At 46.7% G+C, this 19493-nt stretch overlaps 3 protein-coding genes across 6 annotated transcripts in view; 1 reads left to right on the forward strand and 2 right to left on the reverse strand.

The window, feature by feature from the left end:
* The window catches only part of LOC310826081 (uncharacterized protein), a 78079-nt gene extending 60332 nt beyond the window's left edge, over nucleotides 1-17747 (reverse strand). The window contains exon 1 of the mRNA XM_083700636.1: nucleotides 17653-17747. The gene's annotated coding sequence lies outside the window, so the exon portion shown is untranslated. The remainder of the gene's footprint in view (nucleotides 1-17652) is intronic.
* LOC310826027 (uncharacterized protein) overlaps nucleotides 1-19493 on the reverse strand; it is a 179230-nt gene that overhangs the window by 113853 nt on the left and 45884 nt on the right. The window contains exons 2-5 of one of the 4 annotated variants that reach the window (XM_083700472.1): nucleotides 18754-18823; nucleotides 17723-17819; nucleotides 9280-12209; nucleotides 4475-4620 (exon numbers count right to left, since the gene is read on the reverse strand). In XM_083700472.1, the coding sequence (XP_083556598.1) occupies nucleotides 10186-11967 (1782 nt within the window). In that variant the 5' untranslated portion in view covers nucleotides 11968-12209; nucleotides 17723-17819; nucleotides 18754-18823 and the 3' untranslated portion in view covers nucleotides 4475-4620; nucleotides 9280-10185. Of the gene's footprint in view, nucleotides 1-4392; nucleotides 4621-9279; nucleotides 13646-17722; nucleotides 17820-18753; nucleotides 18905-19493 lie in introns of those variants that run through there. The other 3 variants (XM_083700471.1, XM_083700470.1, XM_083700469.1) reach the window with 3 other exon arrangements.
* LOC310826007 (uncharacterized protein) overlaps nucleotides 1-19493 on the forward strand; it is a 151648-nt gene that overhangs the window by 8851 nt on the left and 123304 nt on the right. The window lies entirely within an intron of this gene.

Consider the following 19493-nt stretch of genomic DNA (forward strand, 5'->3'; position numbering starts at 1 on the left):
TGCCTCTGGCCCCCAAGGAATCTCTCTCCTCCTCTTGGCTTCTGCCCAAGCTTCTCTTAAGGTGTCTTTGTCAAGGGCAGCTTGGACAGAAGCCAAGAGGCTGGGAATGCCATTCGAAAAACTTAATGTGCTGAGAATAAGGAACAGCCACCTTGCCTTAACTCACCTTCTGAAGGTCAATAAGATCATTCATAAGTCATTGACGTTTTATTTCTAGAGTTATCATTGAATGCTAAAATAGACTTCTAAGCAGTTCATCAAGCCTAAAAAACAGTTCCCAGGATTCACCTATCCTGTCACATCAGTTGCACAATGGGGCTTTCCCCCCTTCTCCTCCCCCCATGCACTTCTTGAAGTTGTCTTTAGGGCATCAGAAGGGTCTCCACCCAAAAAAAAACAGGACATGGGGAGCAGAGAGGGGATCCTTCCATCTGGCACAGACAGAAGGATTTTAAGAACACAATGTAGAATTCTACCCATTTACACTAAGATTAATGTCCATCACTAAATCACACAAGAAAAGAATTCCATTAAGACATTAAAAGCAGCACCCACAATTAAAATCTGCAGCGGGATGATCCCATTGAAACTGAACACCATTTAATGAGCAGAAAGAAACAGAGCAATGTGTAGCAGACCACCTTAGTGCTGTCTAAAGAGGACCTTTTCCTTTCTCTCTTAGGGTCCAGTGTGCTTTGAAGATGTCACTGTTCATTTCACAGACGAGGAATGGGCATTGCTGGATCCTGACCAGAGAGCTCAGCATAAGGAAGTCATGGAGGAGAATCGTGGGATCGTGGCCTCTCTCAGTAAGGCTCCGTTGTGGATCATAATCTCTCTTTGGAAATTCCATGCATCTCTCTCTGTGATAAGCCTCCCTGGTTTTGAGGGAGCTCTACAGGGTCACTTGCAGCATCTGGGATTCTAATACCCCCTAAACTCACCTTAAATGGAAGGCTATCAACTGTTTTGACCATGGACATGATCAAGCCAGCATAGACCTTGCTGAGAATGGAGTGGGAACATGCTGGGAATTTGAGGTTAGGAAAGCACATCTTTGTTTGACACTGTCCTGCCTTGTATTGCCCAAAATCTTCCTGACACAGAGCTTGTGGAAGGCACTGAGGGGTTGTTTCTGATGGTTGTAATTGCCCACAATTCACTTCACAAAGCAGCTTGCTCAACACACAATCCTGATAGACCTTCATCTTGGTCTTGAACGGTTAGCATCCCATTCACCCATACAGTGGTCCCTCGGGTTCCAGACGCTTCAGGTTCCAGACGCTTCAGGTTACAGACTACGCTGACCCAGAAATAGTACCTCGGGTTAAGAACTTTGGTTCACTGACTCGGCCGGCACCATTTGTGCCCCCCCGACCTGCGAAGGAGCCTTTTTAAAGGCTTTGGAACGGGGGACGGAGTGAGCGGCGCGGTGCTGAGAGTTCGACTGCTTCTCCTACGGAGTGAAGCCGCATGCCATGGTCGGAGAGCGCTGACTTCTTCTTGTGAACAATTGGACTCTAAAGCAATAACCCGTGAGTACTATGGAAATTGGATTAGTAAAGGAATTTTTTCTTGAATTAGGCACGATCGGGGAAGGCGCAAACAGGAAGTCCGTCTCCCCGTCTTATAAATAATCTAAAGTAAGGACCAGCTAACTAAGGTCGAGAGAACTTCTTACTTTTTATTGGGTAAAAGACATTAATTTCACGACTTGGCAGTATAAGTAATCTTACTGGAGGATAAGAGTTATTTTTCGGAGCTGAAGTGCCACCCCCCCCCCCCGGACCCGGGAGTGATCAGTGAGAGAGCCTGCTGAAGAGATACTAAAGAGTTTGACAGCTGTCAAATTAGCTGTCAAGACGGGAAAAGAGAACTTTGCTTCTGCTGGTTTTATCTGTTACAATTTGTCGAAAACAAGGAAGAATTGACACAAACTAACTTGATTTTTTGGATCTGAACTGGAAGGAATACTAAGTAACCAAAAGCCCTCTAGAGGGGGTTTTGGGACATTACAGGAATGGCTGAAGGAGGGGAAATTCAAGCTAAACTGGACAGAGTTTTTCTTCTCTTGGGAAAGTTACAAGGCCAAATTGATGTTTTGGCTACTAATGTTGTAATTCTGGACTCAACAGTAAACAAATTCATTGAATTTGATAAGGACTTGACTCAGGAAGTTCATGCAGCTGGACAAGAGGTTTCAGTGCAATGTCTTGGTGTTTGTAGTTAAAGTTTTATACGCATGTATCAATGACATTAATATATTAATGGTAATTACAGTAGAAGAGTAAATGCTAGACAGCGATAGGATTAGTTTGGAATGCTGGGATTGAAAAATTGAATAATTTCCACATGAATCACAACAAGATCTGAAATATAAATACAAAATGCCAACAGCAACAACCCCCGAAAAAGCCCCATGTCATGTATTGATGAAGTTGTTGGAGAATTTATTATGGGAAAGGGGGTAAAAGTCATAAAAGTTCACGCAACCATCTTCTCGGGGTTCCTACTCTTTGTGTGGCTGAACCTTGTTGCAACAAATAAAGATCAGGTCTACTGACCACTGTTTTGCCCCTTTAACTTGCCTGGATTCTCCTTCTTTGCTGACCCCAGAGGGACCGCGGGAGGTGGCCCCCTGGGGAGCTGGGCAGCGGAGGAAATCAGCACCCCAGGATCTTTTCCTTCTCAGTGCTTTTCCACCTGAGCCTCTTACCTAAAAGCCTGACACCCTGCAATGAGACAGGAATGTGTCCCTGCCCTCAGCAAACAAAATAGCTCCCCTCCCAAGATACTGAGGTGCCCTGAGGGCTGTGTGGGACCCCCAGTCATAGAAATGAAAAGGGGAGAGGCTCAGGAAAGTTTCAGGCGGGGATGGGCAGCACAGGATCCAGAAGCTCCGTCTCGCTCATTCCTCCACACTACTCCCCCCCCAATTACACCTGCCTCCCCCCCCCATGGCTCCTTCACAAGTGTGGGGAAGCTGCGACCCCTCTGCCCCCATCAAAGTTCCTTTAAGACCCCAAGTTGCATGAGGCAGGCTCACCTGCAGCGAAACAAAATGAAGCTGCCCTGGCTTAGTGGAGCCAGGCTGGGGGGGGCACCGTGGGGACCCCGGAAATGTGCCCCTAGAAGAAATGTGCCCCCTCTGTCTGAGGCAGCCCTCCTTCTGAAGCACCAAGAGAGTAAACGGACAGTTCTCTGAATGGAGAGGAGCAGAAAGCAGAGTCCCCTCAAGATCAGTATTGGGACCTGCGGCTTTTCAACTTTTTCATAAATGATCTAGAGTTAGGAGGGAGCAAAGTTTGCTGATGGCAGTAAATTGTCCAGGGTTGTTCAAAGAAAGAGAGATTGCAAGGAGCTCGAAAAGGACTTCTCCAAACGGGGTGAATGGGCAGAAAATACAGTTCATTGTCAATGAGATTAAAGTGATGTATGTTGGGACAAAAAAAAATACCTCTTAATGTCATATACAGGCTCATGGGGTCTGAACTGGATTTCCCTGTGTGCTCTAGGAGACCAGGGGAGAGGGGAGCTGGTCGCAGCAGGAGGTGGACTCTCCCTGGATGCTTCAGCTGATGGCCTCCTCTTCTGGGTCTCCTAGCCCCCCCCCCACTCCTCCCTCTGAGCCTGAACTGCTCTCTGTCCCAGCCTCTTCCTGCTCACCAAACCCTGTTGCATCCTCAGCTTGCAACACCTCCCCTCCTGTTCTGCTCCCTTTTCTCCCTCTATCTGCTCATCGCCATCCCACCACCAGTCCCCAGGATCTGAGCCTTCTTTCCTTGTGGGTACCCCAGACTGGTGCCTCCCCCCCTGCACCCCTCCAGTCCATGACAGCAACATCAACAAGAAGAATAAAATCAGTAGGATAGCAATATGCACTGTGGTCCTCTGGCAGGAAGACTCCCTAGCAGCATGATTGACTAATAACTTCTGGGACTAAGGAAAAATATTATCCTCCCCAAACCCCAGAATAAGCAGTAGCTTTGGGGTTCATGAGTGAAGATTGGCCCCCCCAGGAGACTTTCCTGTTATCTGCAACCCATCCTTCCCCCTCTTGCAGTTAGGCTTGGGGGGGGGGCGCGGGAATCTCCCATTAAATTTTAAGTTTTCTTCAGAACGTGCAGGGGGCAGGGATGAAGTTCTGTTGAATAAGTAATATTTGGAGATCATGCGGTGGTGGGGGTGACAGAGTTTGTGGCAAAAACCAGTCTGTCACACAAACACCCATCCTGAATGCTTGATTAAAGCAACTCCAAGGCCTGAGCCAAGTATCGGCGGGGTAGGGGCCATGTGTAGAGCAAGTCCCACACTGAGGTCAAAAACACACACAGAAGCAGCAGGACTTTTTCAGTAATAGTTTACTGAGCTTTCAAAGCGTACAGTTCTCACTGGGACCCCAGTGAGGCACAAAACTTTGCTCCTGAGAGCAAATCCAGTTTCAGCCGTAAAAAAAATAGAGCACACAGGATACCTAAGTCAGGCACACAATCTGGCAGAAGGGAGCAAGGGAGGAAAGAGGCTGGAAGGACGCAGGGCAATGGAGGTGTGACTTTCGCTTCCTGTCGTCCGGGAGGGAAGTCAGGAACTCGGCATCTGCAGGGGCTTCACGAAGCAAACCTGGCAGGGAACTGCCATCGGAGCTCAGGGTGGTGGAGAGGCTCTCGGATGCTGGGAGACCCTCGGATGCTGAGGAGGGAACCAGCCGGGGAAGAGGGAGGGCTTCCGCTGAAGAAGGAGGGGAGGAGGAGACAGCGTCGGAGGTAAGGCTCAGAGACGCTTCCAGCGAGACCAGCGGTGAGAGCTCAGGACCTCCCCTTGGAACGCCCACTCTGCGCAGAAAGCTGTCGCGCAGGGAATCAAGGAGGAGACTTTCTGTCAAAGAACTTTTATGTTGGAAGAAGTTCAGGAAACGCCCACTGACGGATTCTGCCAGTGATTAAGGCAGCCACGAACTTATGGCTGTCCGGTTAGGGAGAGTTTGAAACCAACTACGCAACTGGGAGCGTTTTGGCGCTTACGCACAAGCAACCCCTTATCCCATTACAAAAGCTTTCTTCTTTTTTTCAAAAAAAATATTCATTTTATAACACAAATAAAGAACACAAACAGAAAAACAAACAATGCAAACAGATTATTCTCTTATCCTTATTTTTCTAAACATTGTTAGGTGGGCTTCCCTGAGTCCCACCTATCTGATTTTCATACTTCACCTTTAGCAGTTTACATATATCATAGTTTCTAACCATCTTTTTTTTTTAATCACACTTAAATTAACTTCACATTTTATCGCTTACAAATAATATTATTTTAAAATACACTATCTTCTACTTCTAACCCTACAGCCTATATCCACTACCAGAACTATTCTGAGATTTAAATATTAACATATTTTTTCAAATATTCCTTAAGCTTCTTCCAGTCTTCTTCCACCATCTCTTCTCTCTCGTCTCGGAGTCTCCCGGTCAGTTTGGCAAATTCCATATAGTCCATCATCTTCATCTGCCATTCTTCGATAGTTGGTAAATCTTGTTTCTTCCAATTCCTTTCTCCACAATTTCTCCCAATCCACCATCATGATATTGTGCCCCACATCCCTGGCCCATTCAGCCATTACAGATTTCACTTGTTCATCTCTCGTATGCCATTCCAGCAATAAATTATACATTTTAGATAGGTATTTTGTTTTTGTATCTAATAAATCCATTTCTAGTTTGGATTTCTCTGTTTGAAAACCAATTTTCTTATCCATTTTAAACATTTCATTTATCTGGATGTACTGGAACCAATCATCTAATTTATCTTTCAACGGATCATAAGATTTTAATCTAAATTGGTCCCCTACTTCCATCAAACTATCATTATACTTCAACCATGTATCTTTCATCTTCAACCTTTTATGGGTCTTAGCTTCCAATGGTGATACCCATCTGGGTGTTTTCCTTTCTAACAAATCCCTGCATCTTATTCAAACATCATCCAAAGATTTTCTAATTATATGATTTTTAAATCCTTTGTGAGCTTTTATCTTGTCATACCATAAATATGCATGCCAACCAAATACATTATCAAAACCTTCCAAATCCGAAACATCTGTATCTTCCAATAAAAACCATTGTTTCAGCCAGCAAAAGGCTGCAGCTTCAAAGTAAATCCTTAAATCTGGCAGGGAGAAACCCCCTCTCTCTTTTACATCTGTTAATAATTTAAACTTAATTCTAGGTTTTCCCCTGCCAGATAAATTTAGATAATACCTTTTGCCATTCCTTAAAACAATTCAACTTATAAATGATAGGGAGTACTTGAAACAAAAATAACACCTTAGGCAATTCATTCATCTTTATCGCAGAAATTCAGCCCAACAAAGATAGTTTCAACCTTGTACAAATATCCAAATCTCTTTTGATATTTTTCTATAACTTTTCATAGTTGTCTTTGTAAAAATGCATTTTTTGCAGTCATATTTACACCCATATATTACACCTTTTTCACAAACTTCAGCCCTGTGGGTTCCTCTAAATTAAGTTTTTCATGTATCATTATTCCCCCCCCCCTAAAACTTTGGTTTTATTCTTATTCAATTTGAAATCTGCAACTTGTCCGAACTGTTGAATTATCTTCAGTGCTTTGATTGCACTGATCTCAGGGTCCTGTAAAGTCAATACCAAATCATCAGCAAAGGCTTTTAATTTATATTGTTTAGTTCCCACTACTATGCCTTTAACTTCCTTATCATATTCAGCAGCACATCTAGGACAGAAATAGAAAGCGGGGGGGGGGGGGAGTGGGACCCTTGCCTGGTTCCCTTCTCAATTCTAATTTCTTCTGAGACCACATTGTTAATTATAATTTTTGCTTTCTGCTCCAAGTAAATTGCATTAATACCACTTACATTTTTTTGACCGATCCCCATATTACACAAGTTCTGTTTCATAAAACTCCAAGAAACATTATCAAAGGCTTTCTCTGCATCACTAAACATAAACATTGCTTTAAGATTCTTTTTTTGCCTCTAATCTTTCCAGCACATTCCTAATATTATCCAGTACATTCCTAATATTATCTTTCATATGCCTCTCAGATAAAAAACCTGACTGATCTTTATGTATGTGCTTATTCAAAACCTTCTTCAATCTTGTAGCCAAAATATTTGCAAATATTTTATAATCCACATTCAACAAGGAAATTGGTCGCTGATTCCTTACTTGAGCTCTGTCTGTATCTGGTTTGGATATCAGAGTGATGAAGGCCTCTTTCCAGGACTCAGGTGCTTTGTCCCCCTTTAATATTTTGTTACAAACATCCATCAATGGTTGTATCAGCCAATCCTTAAAAATTTTATAATACTTGGAAGTTAAAGCATCAGGTCCTAGTGCTTTGCCTATTTTCATTTAGGCAATTGCCCCTTCAACTTCTTGTCTTGTAACCAGTTCATTTAGTAGGCTTGTTTTGTCCACTGGATTTTTCTGCAATCCATTTTTGTCCAAAAACTGTTCCATTTTATCCATTTTTCCTTTTTGTAAAGCTGCTTATAGTACTTTTGAAAACATTTTCTAATCTCTGTTGGGTTCTCAATATTCTTACCATCCTCCATAATATTAATTATTGTACTGTCCTTCTGTCCCCAAGCCAATAATTTTCTGCATTTATTTGCCAATGCAAAAGTCTTTTGTTTCATCAATATAATTTTCCATTCAATTTATTGGTTTACTGTTTGTGAAGACTAAGATTGTAATGCTTTAATTTCCTTTTGAATCTGTTGATTTTTTGGGTTACATCTTAGCTTTTTCTCTTTCTCCTTTGAGACAGAACCTTTTCCTTTTGCTCATTCTGTGCTTCCTTCCTGATAGAATTCTGTTGAATCAAAATACCTGGCATTACCACTTTACTTGCACCCCTTGCTTCAATTCCAGGATTCAGGTTCAACTCAAAATAGTCCTTTAGGGTCTTTTGAGCTTTATTTACGATCAATTCATTTCTCAGTAAAACATCATTCATCTGCCATCTAAAAGTACCCTGTAGAGACAATTTTAACTCTGTCAACACAGCATTACGACCAGAACAAGTCCTTGGGCAAATCTCTGATTTAGTGACTCTTGAGGTCAGGTCTTTAGTTAGCTGTCAGGGAATTGAAGGCTGCGAAAGAGCTGAGGGGGAAGCAGAGAGGCAAGAGTATCTGGTGGTGTGGGAAGGGGCCCCTAGTTCAGAGAATACCTGGGTCCCAGAGAGTTGTATCACTGACGAGGGTCTAGTGGAGGACTTCCACAATTTCTTCCCTGACAAACCCAAACCCTGGGGTACATTTTTCCAACAGGTGTTCGGGCCGACGGACGATGAAGAGGATTTCGAGGGATTCCCACCATCTGACGAAGAGGAAGAAGAGGAGGAAAGCGTCTATTGGGGAACACGAGGAACTGTGGGTTTGAGGGAGGACTGGAGGACGGTTTTTGAAGATACGGATGAGGAGGAGGGTAGTTTTCCAGGCTTCACCCCCACCACTCCGGAGAAGGGTAAATTAGGGGTGGTCGATTCTCTCGAGGGGGAGGGGGCCTTTGAGGAGGGGGTGGATGTCAGGGAATTGGAGGCTGCAAAAGAGCTGAGGGGGAAGCAGAGAGGCAAGTACAGAGAGCCCACGCCGGTAATTAGCAGTTTCTCTTCCACGTCAGAGGAGGAAGCTGGGAGGGGGGAGCCAGTACTGGGAACCAGCCACTCACAGAGCAGAGGAAGCAAGAGGTGTGGACTCAGGAAATGGGCTTGCTGGGGGAGGCGTAAAAAAAGTCAGACGATTCATCTGACTCTGAGAGATGAAGTGTGTTTTTGAACTCTTGTAACTGCTTTGAAGCTTAGCAATAAATCTCTTGTACAGAGATGGCTGTGTGCCCGGAGCATTATCTCCGCTAGCTTGTCAGCACAAACCTTACATTAGCCATATATAATCCAAACATAAAAGGTACACACAATACAGTCCTTTTGATGTTGGAAGAATTGACCGCTAATGCCTCACAGTTTCGCAGCTTCGTTTAATCACAGGAAGCTTTTTGTCCGATGTGTCGCCGCTCCAACCCCCTCGTTCTCGGAGCTCAAAAACAGAACAGGGAGGGGGGAGCCCACTTTTGACACCTGCCAGATTCCTTGTCCTCAAAATGCTCGATTTGAGGTTTTCCCGGGGGTCTGCTGCGCTGGAGAAATTTCCCCTGCCTTTGATATACCGCTTTCTCCTCCGATAAAGAGATCTCCAACTGTGATGGCGAGCGACCAACCAGAAGCCCTTCATGAAGCAAAGATTTCTGCCGGCTGCTTTGAGGCAAATGTGCATCCCAGAAGCACACACTGTGATTCATGGTGTATTGCCATATCCATGGTTTTCCAAAGGTTATCACAATGTAGTCTAGAAACTGGTATAGGATGAGATCAATATATGCCCAGCCCTAATCCTCACTCACCACCAGAAATACAGATTCACCCTCTCCCCCTCACTATCAAATGGTACCTTACAACTAAAAATATACTCATTATTGTGGGACGTTACCTTCATTATTTCATTACTATACAGTTTTACATATAAACACCAGAACAAATACATGACATGCTTTGAAGATGGATTTTCAGCTGAGTTCATTGCTATGAAGAAGAGTAAACTCTGAAAGGAACACGTTTCTCACTCCATACATTTAAATGGGTTCTCCACTCTGAGAAGAAGAGGAGTTTGGATTTGATATCCGGCTTTATCACTACCAGAAGGAGTCTCAAAGTGGCTAACATTCTCCTTTCCCTTCCTCTGTGAGGTGAGTGGTGCTGAGACAATTCAAGAAGTGTGACTGGCCCAAGGTCACCCAGCAGCTGCATGTGGAGGAGCGGAGACGCAAACACGGTTCCCCAGATTACGAACCACTCTTAACCACTACACCACACTGGCTCTTAGATGTTCCTTAAACACTCCATTATAACTACAGCACTTTCTGCAATCTTTCCCTTTAAACAGCTTCTACTCTTTGAGGGTTGATGGGATTGTAGGGTGTCAACTGTTAAAGTTCTTCCTGTCCGTGAGTCTGTAGATGTAGAATTCCACTAGGACTGAACCTCTACCTACTTTCCTGATATTTATATGGTTTGTCTTTTGTATGAGTTTGTTGACATAAATCAAGGCTTCCACTCTGACTGAAGCTCCTTCCACAGTCCATACATTTAAACAGTTTCTCCCCTGTGTGTCTGCTGATGTGTTCTAAGATTTCCATTCTGACTGAAGCTCTTTCCACACTCCATACATTTAAATCGTTTCTTACCGATGTGAATCTGTTGATGTACTCTCAGGTTTCCACTATAACTGAAGCTCTTTCCACATTCCATACATTTAAAAGGTTTCTCTCCTGTGTGAGTCCGTTGATGTTGTCTAAGGTGTGCACTCTGACTGAAGTTCTTTCCACACTCGATACATTTATATGGTTTCTGCCCTGTATGAGTCCGTTGATGTATTCTAAGGTGTCCAATCCGAATGAAGCTCTTTCCGCACTCCATACATGTATATGGTTTCTCCCCTGTATGAGTCCGTTGATGTATTCTAAGGTTTCCAATCTGAATGAAGCTCTTTCCACACTCCATACATTTAAATGGTTTCTCACCTGTGTGAGTTCGTTGATGTGTTCTAAGGCTTCCACTATCACTAAAACTCTTTCCACACTCCATGCATTTAAATGGTTTCTCCCCTGTGTGAGTCAGTTGATGTTGTCTAAGGTTTGAATTGAAACTGAAGCTCTTTCCACACTCCATACATTTAAATGGTTTCTCTCCTGTGTGAGTCCGTTGATGTTGTCTAAGGCCTGCATCATAACTAAAGCTCTTTCCACACTCCATACATTTAAATGGTTTCTCTCCTGTGTGAGTCCGTTGATGTGATCTAAGGCTTCCCCCATAACTAAAGCTTATTCCACACACCATGCATTTAAATGGTTTCTCCCCTGTGTGAGTCCGTTGATGTGATCTAAGGCCTGCATCGTGACTGAAGCTCTTTCCACACTCCATACATGTATATGGTTTCTCCCCTGTATGAGTCCGTTGATGTATTCTAAGGTTTCCAATCTGAATGAAGCTCTTTCCACACTCCATACATCTAAATGGTTTCTCACCTGTGTGAGTTTGATGGTGTAAAATTAGGTGCGCATTTTGACTAAAGCTCTTTCCACACTCCATGCATTTAAATGGTTTCTCCCCTGTGTGAGTCAGGTGATGTTGTCTAAGGTTTGAATTGAAACTGAAGCTCTTTCCACACTCCATACATTTAAATGGTTTCTCTCCTGTGTGAATATGTTGATGTTTTCTAAGGCTTCCACTATCACTAAAGCTCTTTCCACAAGCCAAGCATTTAAATGGTTTCTCCCCTGTATGCATCCGTTGATGTATTCTAAGGGTTCCACTATCACTAAAGCTCTTTCCACACTCCATGCATTTAAACGGTTTCTCCCCTGTATGTGTACGTTGATGTATTCTAAGGTTTCCAATCCGACTGAAGGTCTTTCCACACTCCATACATTCATATGGTTTCTCTCCTGTGTGAGTCCGTTGATGTGATCTAAGGCCTGCATCGTAACTGAAGCTCTTCCCACACTCCATACATTCATATGGTTTTTCACCTGTGTGAGTCCGTTGATGTGATCTAAGGGTTGTATTGGAACTGAAGCTCTTTCCACACTCCACACATTTAAATGGTTTCTCCCCTGTGTGAGTTTGTTGATGTATTCTAAGTGTATCTCTTCGACGGAAACTCTTTCCACACTCCATACATTTAAAAGGTTTCTCCTCTTTGTGTGTCTGTGCATGTAACTTAAGGTGTGCCCTCTGATTGAAGTTCTTCCCACAGACCATACATTCATATGGTTTCTCCCCTGTGTGAGTCTTTTGGTGTAATTTAAGGTTTCCATTCTGACTGAAGCTCTTCCCACACTCCCTGCATTTGAATCCTTTCTTACCCATGGGAGTCCGCTGATGTACTCTAGGTTTTTCACTATCAGTGAAACTCTTTCCACACTTCAAATCTTTAAAAAGTTTCTCGCCTGTGAGTTTGTTGATGTGAGCTATGTGTGCTCATTCAGTGAAGCATATTCCACATTTCACACATTTCAATGTCTATTTCTAACGAAATGAAAGGTTCCCCGTCCCCTGGAATTCTGACGTTCTTCTGTATCACCTTCTTCAGAGTGGGCAGAGAGGAAGTCCTTTTTGGATTCCAAGGAAGAGAACAAAGGGAAAAGAACAAATCAATCACCATTTGCCCCTTCTCTTATTTCAACATCTCCTACATTCCCACGCTTCCTACCCAAGTTCCCAATTTTTATGAAATAATAATAATAATAATAATAATAATAATAATAATAATAATAATAATTTAGTTATTATTTATACCCTGCCCATCTGGCTGGGCTTCCTCAGCCACTCTGGGCAGCTTCCAGAAAAACATTAAAATACTGTAATACATCAAACATTAAAAGCTTCCCTAAACAGGGCTGCCTTCAGATGTCTTCTAAAAGTCTGGTAGTTGGTGGGAGGGCATTCCACAGGGAGGGTGCCACTACCGAGAAGGCCCTCTGCCTGGTTCCCTGTAACTTGGCTTCTTGCAGTGAGGGAACCGCCAGAAGGCCCTCGGTGCTGGACCTCATTGTCCAGGTAGAACGATGGGGGTGGAAATGCTTTTTCAGATATACTGGACAGAGGCTGTTTAGGGCATTAAAGGTCAGCACCAAGACTTTGAATTGTGCTCAGAAACGTACTGGGAGCCAATGTAGGTCTTTCAAGACCGGTGTTATGTGGTCTCGGTGGCTGCTCCCAGTCCCCAGTCTAGCTGCTGCATTCTGGATTAGTTGTAGTTTCCGGGTCACCTTCAAAGGTAGCCCCATGTAGAGTGCATTGCAGTCCAAGCGGGAGATAACCAGAGCATGCACCACTCTGGCAAGGCAGTCCACAGGCAGATAGGGTCTCAGCCTGCGTACCAGATAGAGTTGGTAGACAGCTGCCCTGGACACAGAATTGACCTGCGCCTCCATAGACAGCTGGGAGGCCAAAATGACTCCCAGGCTGCACACCTGGTCCTTCAGGGGCACAGTTGCCCCATTCAGGACCAGGGAATCCTCCACACCTGCCCGCCTCCTGTCCCCCAAAAGCAGTACTTCTATCTTGTCAGGATTCAACCTCAATCTGTTAGCCACCATCCATCCTCCAACCGCCTCCAGACACTCACGCAGGACCTTCACTGCCTTCACTGGTTCTGATTTGAAAGAGAGGTAGAGCTGGGTATCATCCGCATATGGATGAACACCCAGCCCAAATCCCCTGATGATCTCTCCCAGCGACTTCATGTAGATGTTGAAAAGCATGGGGGAGAGGACAGAACCCTGAGGCACCCCACAAGTGAGAGCCCAGGGGTCTGAACACTCATCCCCCAACACCATTTTCTGGACACGGCCTAGGAGAAAGGAGCGGAACCACCGTATAACAGTGCCCCCAGCTCCCAGCCCCTCAGGACGGTCCAGAAGGATGTTATGCTCAATGGTATCAAACGCCGCTGAGAGATCCAGCAGAACTAGGAAACAGCTCTCACCTTTGTCTCTAGCCCGCCGGAGATCATCAACCAGTGCGACCAAGGCAGTTTCAGTCCCATGATGAGGCCTGAATCCCACAACTCGCTCAATCCCACAACTCGCTCAATCACCTTGCCCAAGAATGGAAGATTTGAGACTGGGCGATAGTTGGGCATCATGCCCGCATCTAAAAATGGTTTTTAAGAAGCGGTTTAATAACTGCCTCTTTCAGTGGGTCTGGAAAGGCTCCCTCATGGAGGGAAGCATTCACCACCCCATGAAGCCCATCGCCCAGTCCTTCCTGGCTAGCTTTTATAAGCCAGGATGGGCAAGGATCAAGGAGACAAGTGGTTGGTTTCACTCGTCCAAGCAGTCTGTCCACATCCTCGGGGGTAACAGGTTGGAATTGATCCCACACAACTTGACTAGACAGACTAGCACTCTCCTGCCCCGGCCCTGATGCCACGGTGGAGTCTACCTGAGCGACCTGAGTGAATCTGAGCGACTTTATCTGTAAAAAACTTTTCAAAATCATTGCAGGAGATCATGTGGGCTGCACTGAGCCCTGATGGAGCAGGTGGTTCTGCTAAATTGCGAACCACCTGAAAAAGTGTCCTGCTGCTGTTTTCTGCAGATGTAATAGAGGCGGTGAAGAAAGTAGTTTTCGCCGTCACTACCGCCACTTGGTAGGCTCAACATTCAGCTCTAACCCGTGTCTGGTCAGCTTCAGAATGGGTCATCTGCCACCGGTGCTCTAGCCGTCTCAATGATTGTTCCATTGCCCTCAGATCCGTGGAAAACCACGGGGCTGTTCGGGCTCCATGCAATCAGAGAGGGCGCTTCAGAGCCAGTCAATAGCCCTGGTTAACTCCACATTCCAGTGGGCCACCAGGGAATCAGCTGAAAGGCCATCAACATGGGATAAAGCATCCCCTACCACTCTCTGGAAACCATTTGGTTCCATTATGTGGTGGGAGCGGACCATCCAAATCGGTCCCACCTCCCTGCAGAAGGGAAGGGTCGCTGAGAAGTCCAGTTGCACCAGGAAGTGATCTGACCATGGCACTTCTTTTGTTTTGCTTTTACTTAGTGTCAGATCACAAACATCAATAGAGGTAAACACCAGGTCCAAGGCATGTCCGCAGCTATGGGTTGGGCCAGACTTATTCAGGGACAGCCCCATTGAGGCCATGCTTTCCACGAAGTCCCGAGCGGCCCCTTGTAAGGTCGTGTCGGCATGGATGTTAAAATCCCCTAGGACAACCAAACTAGGTGTCTCCAGGAGAACATCCACCATGACCTGAAGCAGCTCGGGCAGGGAATCCTTGGTGAAGCGGGGGTGGGGTTGGTACACCAAAAGGAATCCTGTACTGCCCCTATTGCCCAACTTCCAGAACATGCACTCAGAAAACTGGGTCTTCCCAATAGGACGCCTGGTGCAAACTAATGATTTCCTAAAAATCACTGCAAACCCCCCTCCCCACCCACAAGGCCTGGGTTGCTGTGCGTAAGAGAAACCTGGTGGACAAGCAGCGGCAAGGACAGGCCCATCTGCTTCATCCAACCAAGCCTCTGTTACATATGCCAGGTCAAGTCCTCCATCCACGATCAAGTCACGGATCACAGTGGTTTTATGGATCATTGACCTGGCATTGCACAGCAGCACCTTCAGGTTGTGTGGATATCCCTTGCTGATTCCAGTATCCGCCCGCTGAAGACCAGACCTGGAGGCAGGGATAGTCCTCAAACAATGACTAAGCCCGCTTCCTCGGTAATGACGTGGTCTGGTCTTAGCGTAACTCCTCCTCCTACCCGTGATCACTGAGATTGGTTGCCCCAGTACACACACACACACACACACACACACACACCCCTGGGACTTGCCCCAGCCATTTTGTTTGATGGGACCCACTCCCAGGCAGCCCTGACCCCTCCCCTTAAAATCAAATTAAAACCTATACAAAAAACAAACTAACAAAACAATAAAAAAGAGAATGTTACAAACACACCACAATTAAATTAAATTAAACACCATAATTAAATTAAATTGCTTCCTCACAGGAAAAGCAGCTGCTCTCTGTCCATGAAAAGGCCCTCTCTTTCTCTGGTTCATCGTTCCTTTGGTCATTCTCCATCCTCTGCATCATAAAGACACTGAGATCCAGCGCCGAGGGCCTTCTGGCGGTTCCCTCATTGTGAGAAGTGAGGTTACAGGGAACCAGGCAGAGGGTCTTCTCGGTAGTGGCGCCCACCCTGTGGAACACCCTCCCTTCAGATGTGAAGGAAATAAGCAGCTATCTTATCTTTAAAAGACATCTGAAGGCAGCCTTGTTCAGGGAAGTTTTTAATATTTAACGCTGTACTGCTTTAAACATTTGATTGGGAGCTGCCCAGAGTGGCTGGGGAAACTCAGCCAGATGGGCGGGGTATAAATAATAAATTATTATGATATTATTATTATAATCCTCCATCCAGCCCTGTTTCCACCTCTAGATCTTCATGAATCACCTGCACAGTCCCATTGGCCTCAAGAGGTCCACGTGGACCATTTTGGGAGGCCCAGGTCTACGTCTTCTCCAGGGCCTGTGGTCTGGGTCAGTCAGAGAAGTAGTGAGAAGGCTTGGTGCTTGGGGTCAGCTGAATGGGTGCTCAGGGAAGCTCCTGTTCTTGGAGATGGACCTCCATCCACATGCCTCACATTGCATGGAGAGAGCAGGAGAAGCAGAAGGAAAGCAGCTGGCAAATGGGAAACACTCCACCCCGATGGTTCTTTATAATGATAATGTGCTGCCTGATCTCGAGCCCCTCTTCTGACACAGGACTACCCTAATCTGGCACTGACAAAGCTGGATATTCAAGGCAAAGGGATAACTGTGCTTAATGAAAAGTTCAACCTTATAACACTGTCCTAAAGGATCTTCACTCGCTCTCCCTGCATTTCGGAGCACAATTCAAACTGTTTGTGCTGATCTTTAAATTGTCATGGTTGCATCTTTCAGGCAAGAAAAGTATTGACCTGACATATAGAGATCATTCCTAGTCTATTGGTTCAAGAAAGTTCTGGTGGTTTTACTCTGTGTGATTCAAAGTTGGTGTTTTCTCCAGCTGGAACATTTTACCTGATAAGGGAGTTTCCTTTCTGCTGAGAGCAGGGGGTGGAAGAAGTTGTAATGAGATTATGCTGAACCTTCCTTGTTTTGGGAACCAGAAGAAGCTGGTTTAAACTGGGGTGGAGCCAAGCTTGTTATCCAGTCCCAAGGTTACTCTGGCCCTGAATTGTTTATAAATTACAGTCTTGAAAGGCGCCTGGGCCCACTTCCTATTCTGCTATTCTCTACTCTGCTTGTGTCTTTCTTACCTGAGTGCTGTTTTGCTATGCTATGTTAGGGTTTTACTGTAAATTCAGTTTTTGGATTGTCATGCTTCTTTGCCTTCTGTACTAAATTTATCTGCTGAATGGATTTTTTGCTGCCTCTGAGTGTTTTTTTCTACTCTGCTAACTATATGTCAGTCTTGGAGATCATTATGGAGGAGCAAGATCTGCGACCTAAAGCCCTCAACCGCCTTGGCCCTGTAGACCTGAAGGAGCGTCTCCACCCCCATCCTTCACTCTGAACACCGAGGTCCTCCTCTGAGGTCCTCCTGCTGGTCCCCTCTCTGTGATAAGTGAGGGTACAGGGAAGCAGGCAGAGGGCCTTCTCGGTGGTGGCGCCCGCCCTGTGGAACGCCCTCCCTTCAGAGGTCAAGGAAATGAACAACTATCTGACATTTAGAAGACAGCTGAAGGCAGCCCTGTGTCAGGAGGTTTATAACGTTTGATGTTTTCCTGTCTTTTATATGTGCTGTAACCTGCCCAGAGTGGCTGCGGAAACCCAACCAGGTGGGCAGGGTATAAATACTACAATCATTCTTATCATATTGTGATTTTTTGTAGTTATTTTGGAATTTGTACTGCAATATTAGCTCAAGAAATGTTATGGGTGGACAAAATCACAGGGTTGCCGTAAACAATAATCCCACCCACAAACTCTCATTCACACACAGTCTGTAAATTTTTTTTGGGAGGGGGGGTCACACACCTCACCTGTGCTAATACTGGCAGTCTTTGGCCTGCACAGGCACACCCGGTGTGTAGAGCCTCCAGCCCCAGGCACTGTCTATCCTGAAAATGGGTCCTTTGACTGGGAAGATTCATGCAGTTGCTGTCATCGGATGATGAAGGATTGTATCTCAGCTTGTCAGTCACTCCGCCTACAAAGAATAAGAGGAACAGAAATGCTTTTGAGGTACAACTTCCATATCAAGCCTGAGAGCCATTCCATGGACTCTGCACCCCTGTTTCTGATGACAGGTGTACATTATCCTCATCCTCAAGAAAGGACAATTAAAGATGGAAGCCTGAGAGAGAGGAAAAGGCTTCTGGCTGCTTCCTGGGTGGGATTGTGGAAACCAAGAGCCGCTTCTGAGAAGGCCTCCCCCCTCCTCTCTTCCTCTCCCTCTTTCCTCTCCTCTCCAGGGGACCAATGGCTGGACTGGGCAGAAGCGCTGTGTCTGGACAAGGCAGGGGCTTATGGGGTGGGAAGAGGATGGAGGTTGCAGGAAGGAAGAGGTGGGGGGACAGGACCCCTACTTTCCAGGGATCCCTCTGTGGTCGCCTTGAAGGGGGGCCGATTCCTGGGCGGGAGAGAGAAGCCAAGGCGGCCCCTCCGGAGAGTCCCCAAGGAAGCCACGATGGAGACGTCCCCCCCAAGGACTGGTCTCCCCCCCCCCCATTCTGAGTTTGCTTGCCCCCTCCTCCTCCCGCCCTTGCCCCCCTCCCATCCCGGAGTCTCCCCTGCACCCAGACGCCCCCTTGGCCCGGCTCACCCCTCGCCCTGCGCCCCCCATCTCTCCGTCCCTAATGCCCCCCAAGATGAGCCGGGGAGGGACAGGGGGGTCTCTATCCCGGCGCCTCCCGCATCCCTTAACCCTTTCCTGGCCCGCTTCTCCGCGCCCCAGGGATGCCTGCGCGGGGGAAAGGGGGCCAGGGAGTCCTCGTGGGTGGGCGCCCCACCTCCGCCCCTGCGAGGAAAGCCCCCTTGGCAGCACGCATGCAGGGATCCCGGCCCCACGGAAGGCGCTTGGGGGAGCTGGAGGGGGTCTCTGGGTCCTTTTCTCCAGCCTCCCCCCCCCGTGGCCCCTTTACCTCTTTGTCCTCGCTCCCGATCCTCCCTTCCTTTCCTGCAACATCCACGGGGGGGATTTACCTGCCGCCCCTCCTCCCCTTTGAGAACACGCCCCCCCTAGAGCTACGGCGCAGAGAAGAAATCCGGAGTGGAAGCTGCACTTCCGGGAGAAGAAGGGAGGTTGGGGGGGGGCTCACACCCCCATTGCCGGAGCAGAAGCCGGATTGGAGGAGGAGGAAGGGGGGTGGGACTTATGGGGGCGGGATCTGGGGTTGTGGGGGGGGCGGGGTGAGAGGAGGAGGTCCGGGAGGGGAGGGAAAGGATTGAGGGGGCGAGAAGAAGGTTTTCCCCCTCCCCTCTTCCTTCTGGATCAGGAGAGCGGGAGAGGGGCTGATCCCGGAGATCCAGCTGCAACGTTGGGTCTCCCCCCCACAATTGCAAGGTCCTCCCCACCCCACGAGCCTAGATCCCTCCGTGTTTTAGGTCTTGGTGCTGTTCAAACCAGGAATGGAGGGGGGCAGCTAAACGACTCCCCCCCAATCCCCAGCTCCCCACCCCAGCCTCTGACTCAGGCCAGGACAAGGACCCTGGACACAGGCACCGTCTAGGCACAACAGCCAAGAGGCTCAGAAAAGCAGCTGATACAATGGGAGCCTGTCGCCGGAACCCCCCCCCCCAACATCCAAGCGGATTCCAAAATCTGAGGGCTCCCTTGGACAAAAAACAAGGAGACCAGCCAGGAAGAGGAGAGCCAAAGAGC

This window comes from Podarcis gaigeae, assembly GCF_964106915.1.
Source record: "Podarcis gaigeae genome assembly, chromosome: 10".
Classification (NCBI taxonomy): domain Eukaryota; kingdom Metazoa; phylum Chordata; class Lepidosauria; order Squamata; family Lacertidae; genus Podarcis; species Podarcis gaigeae.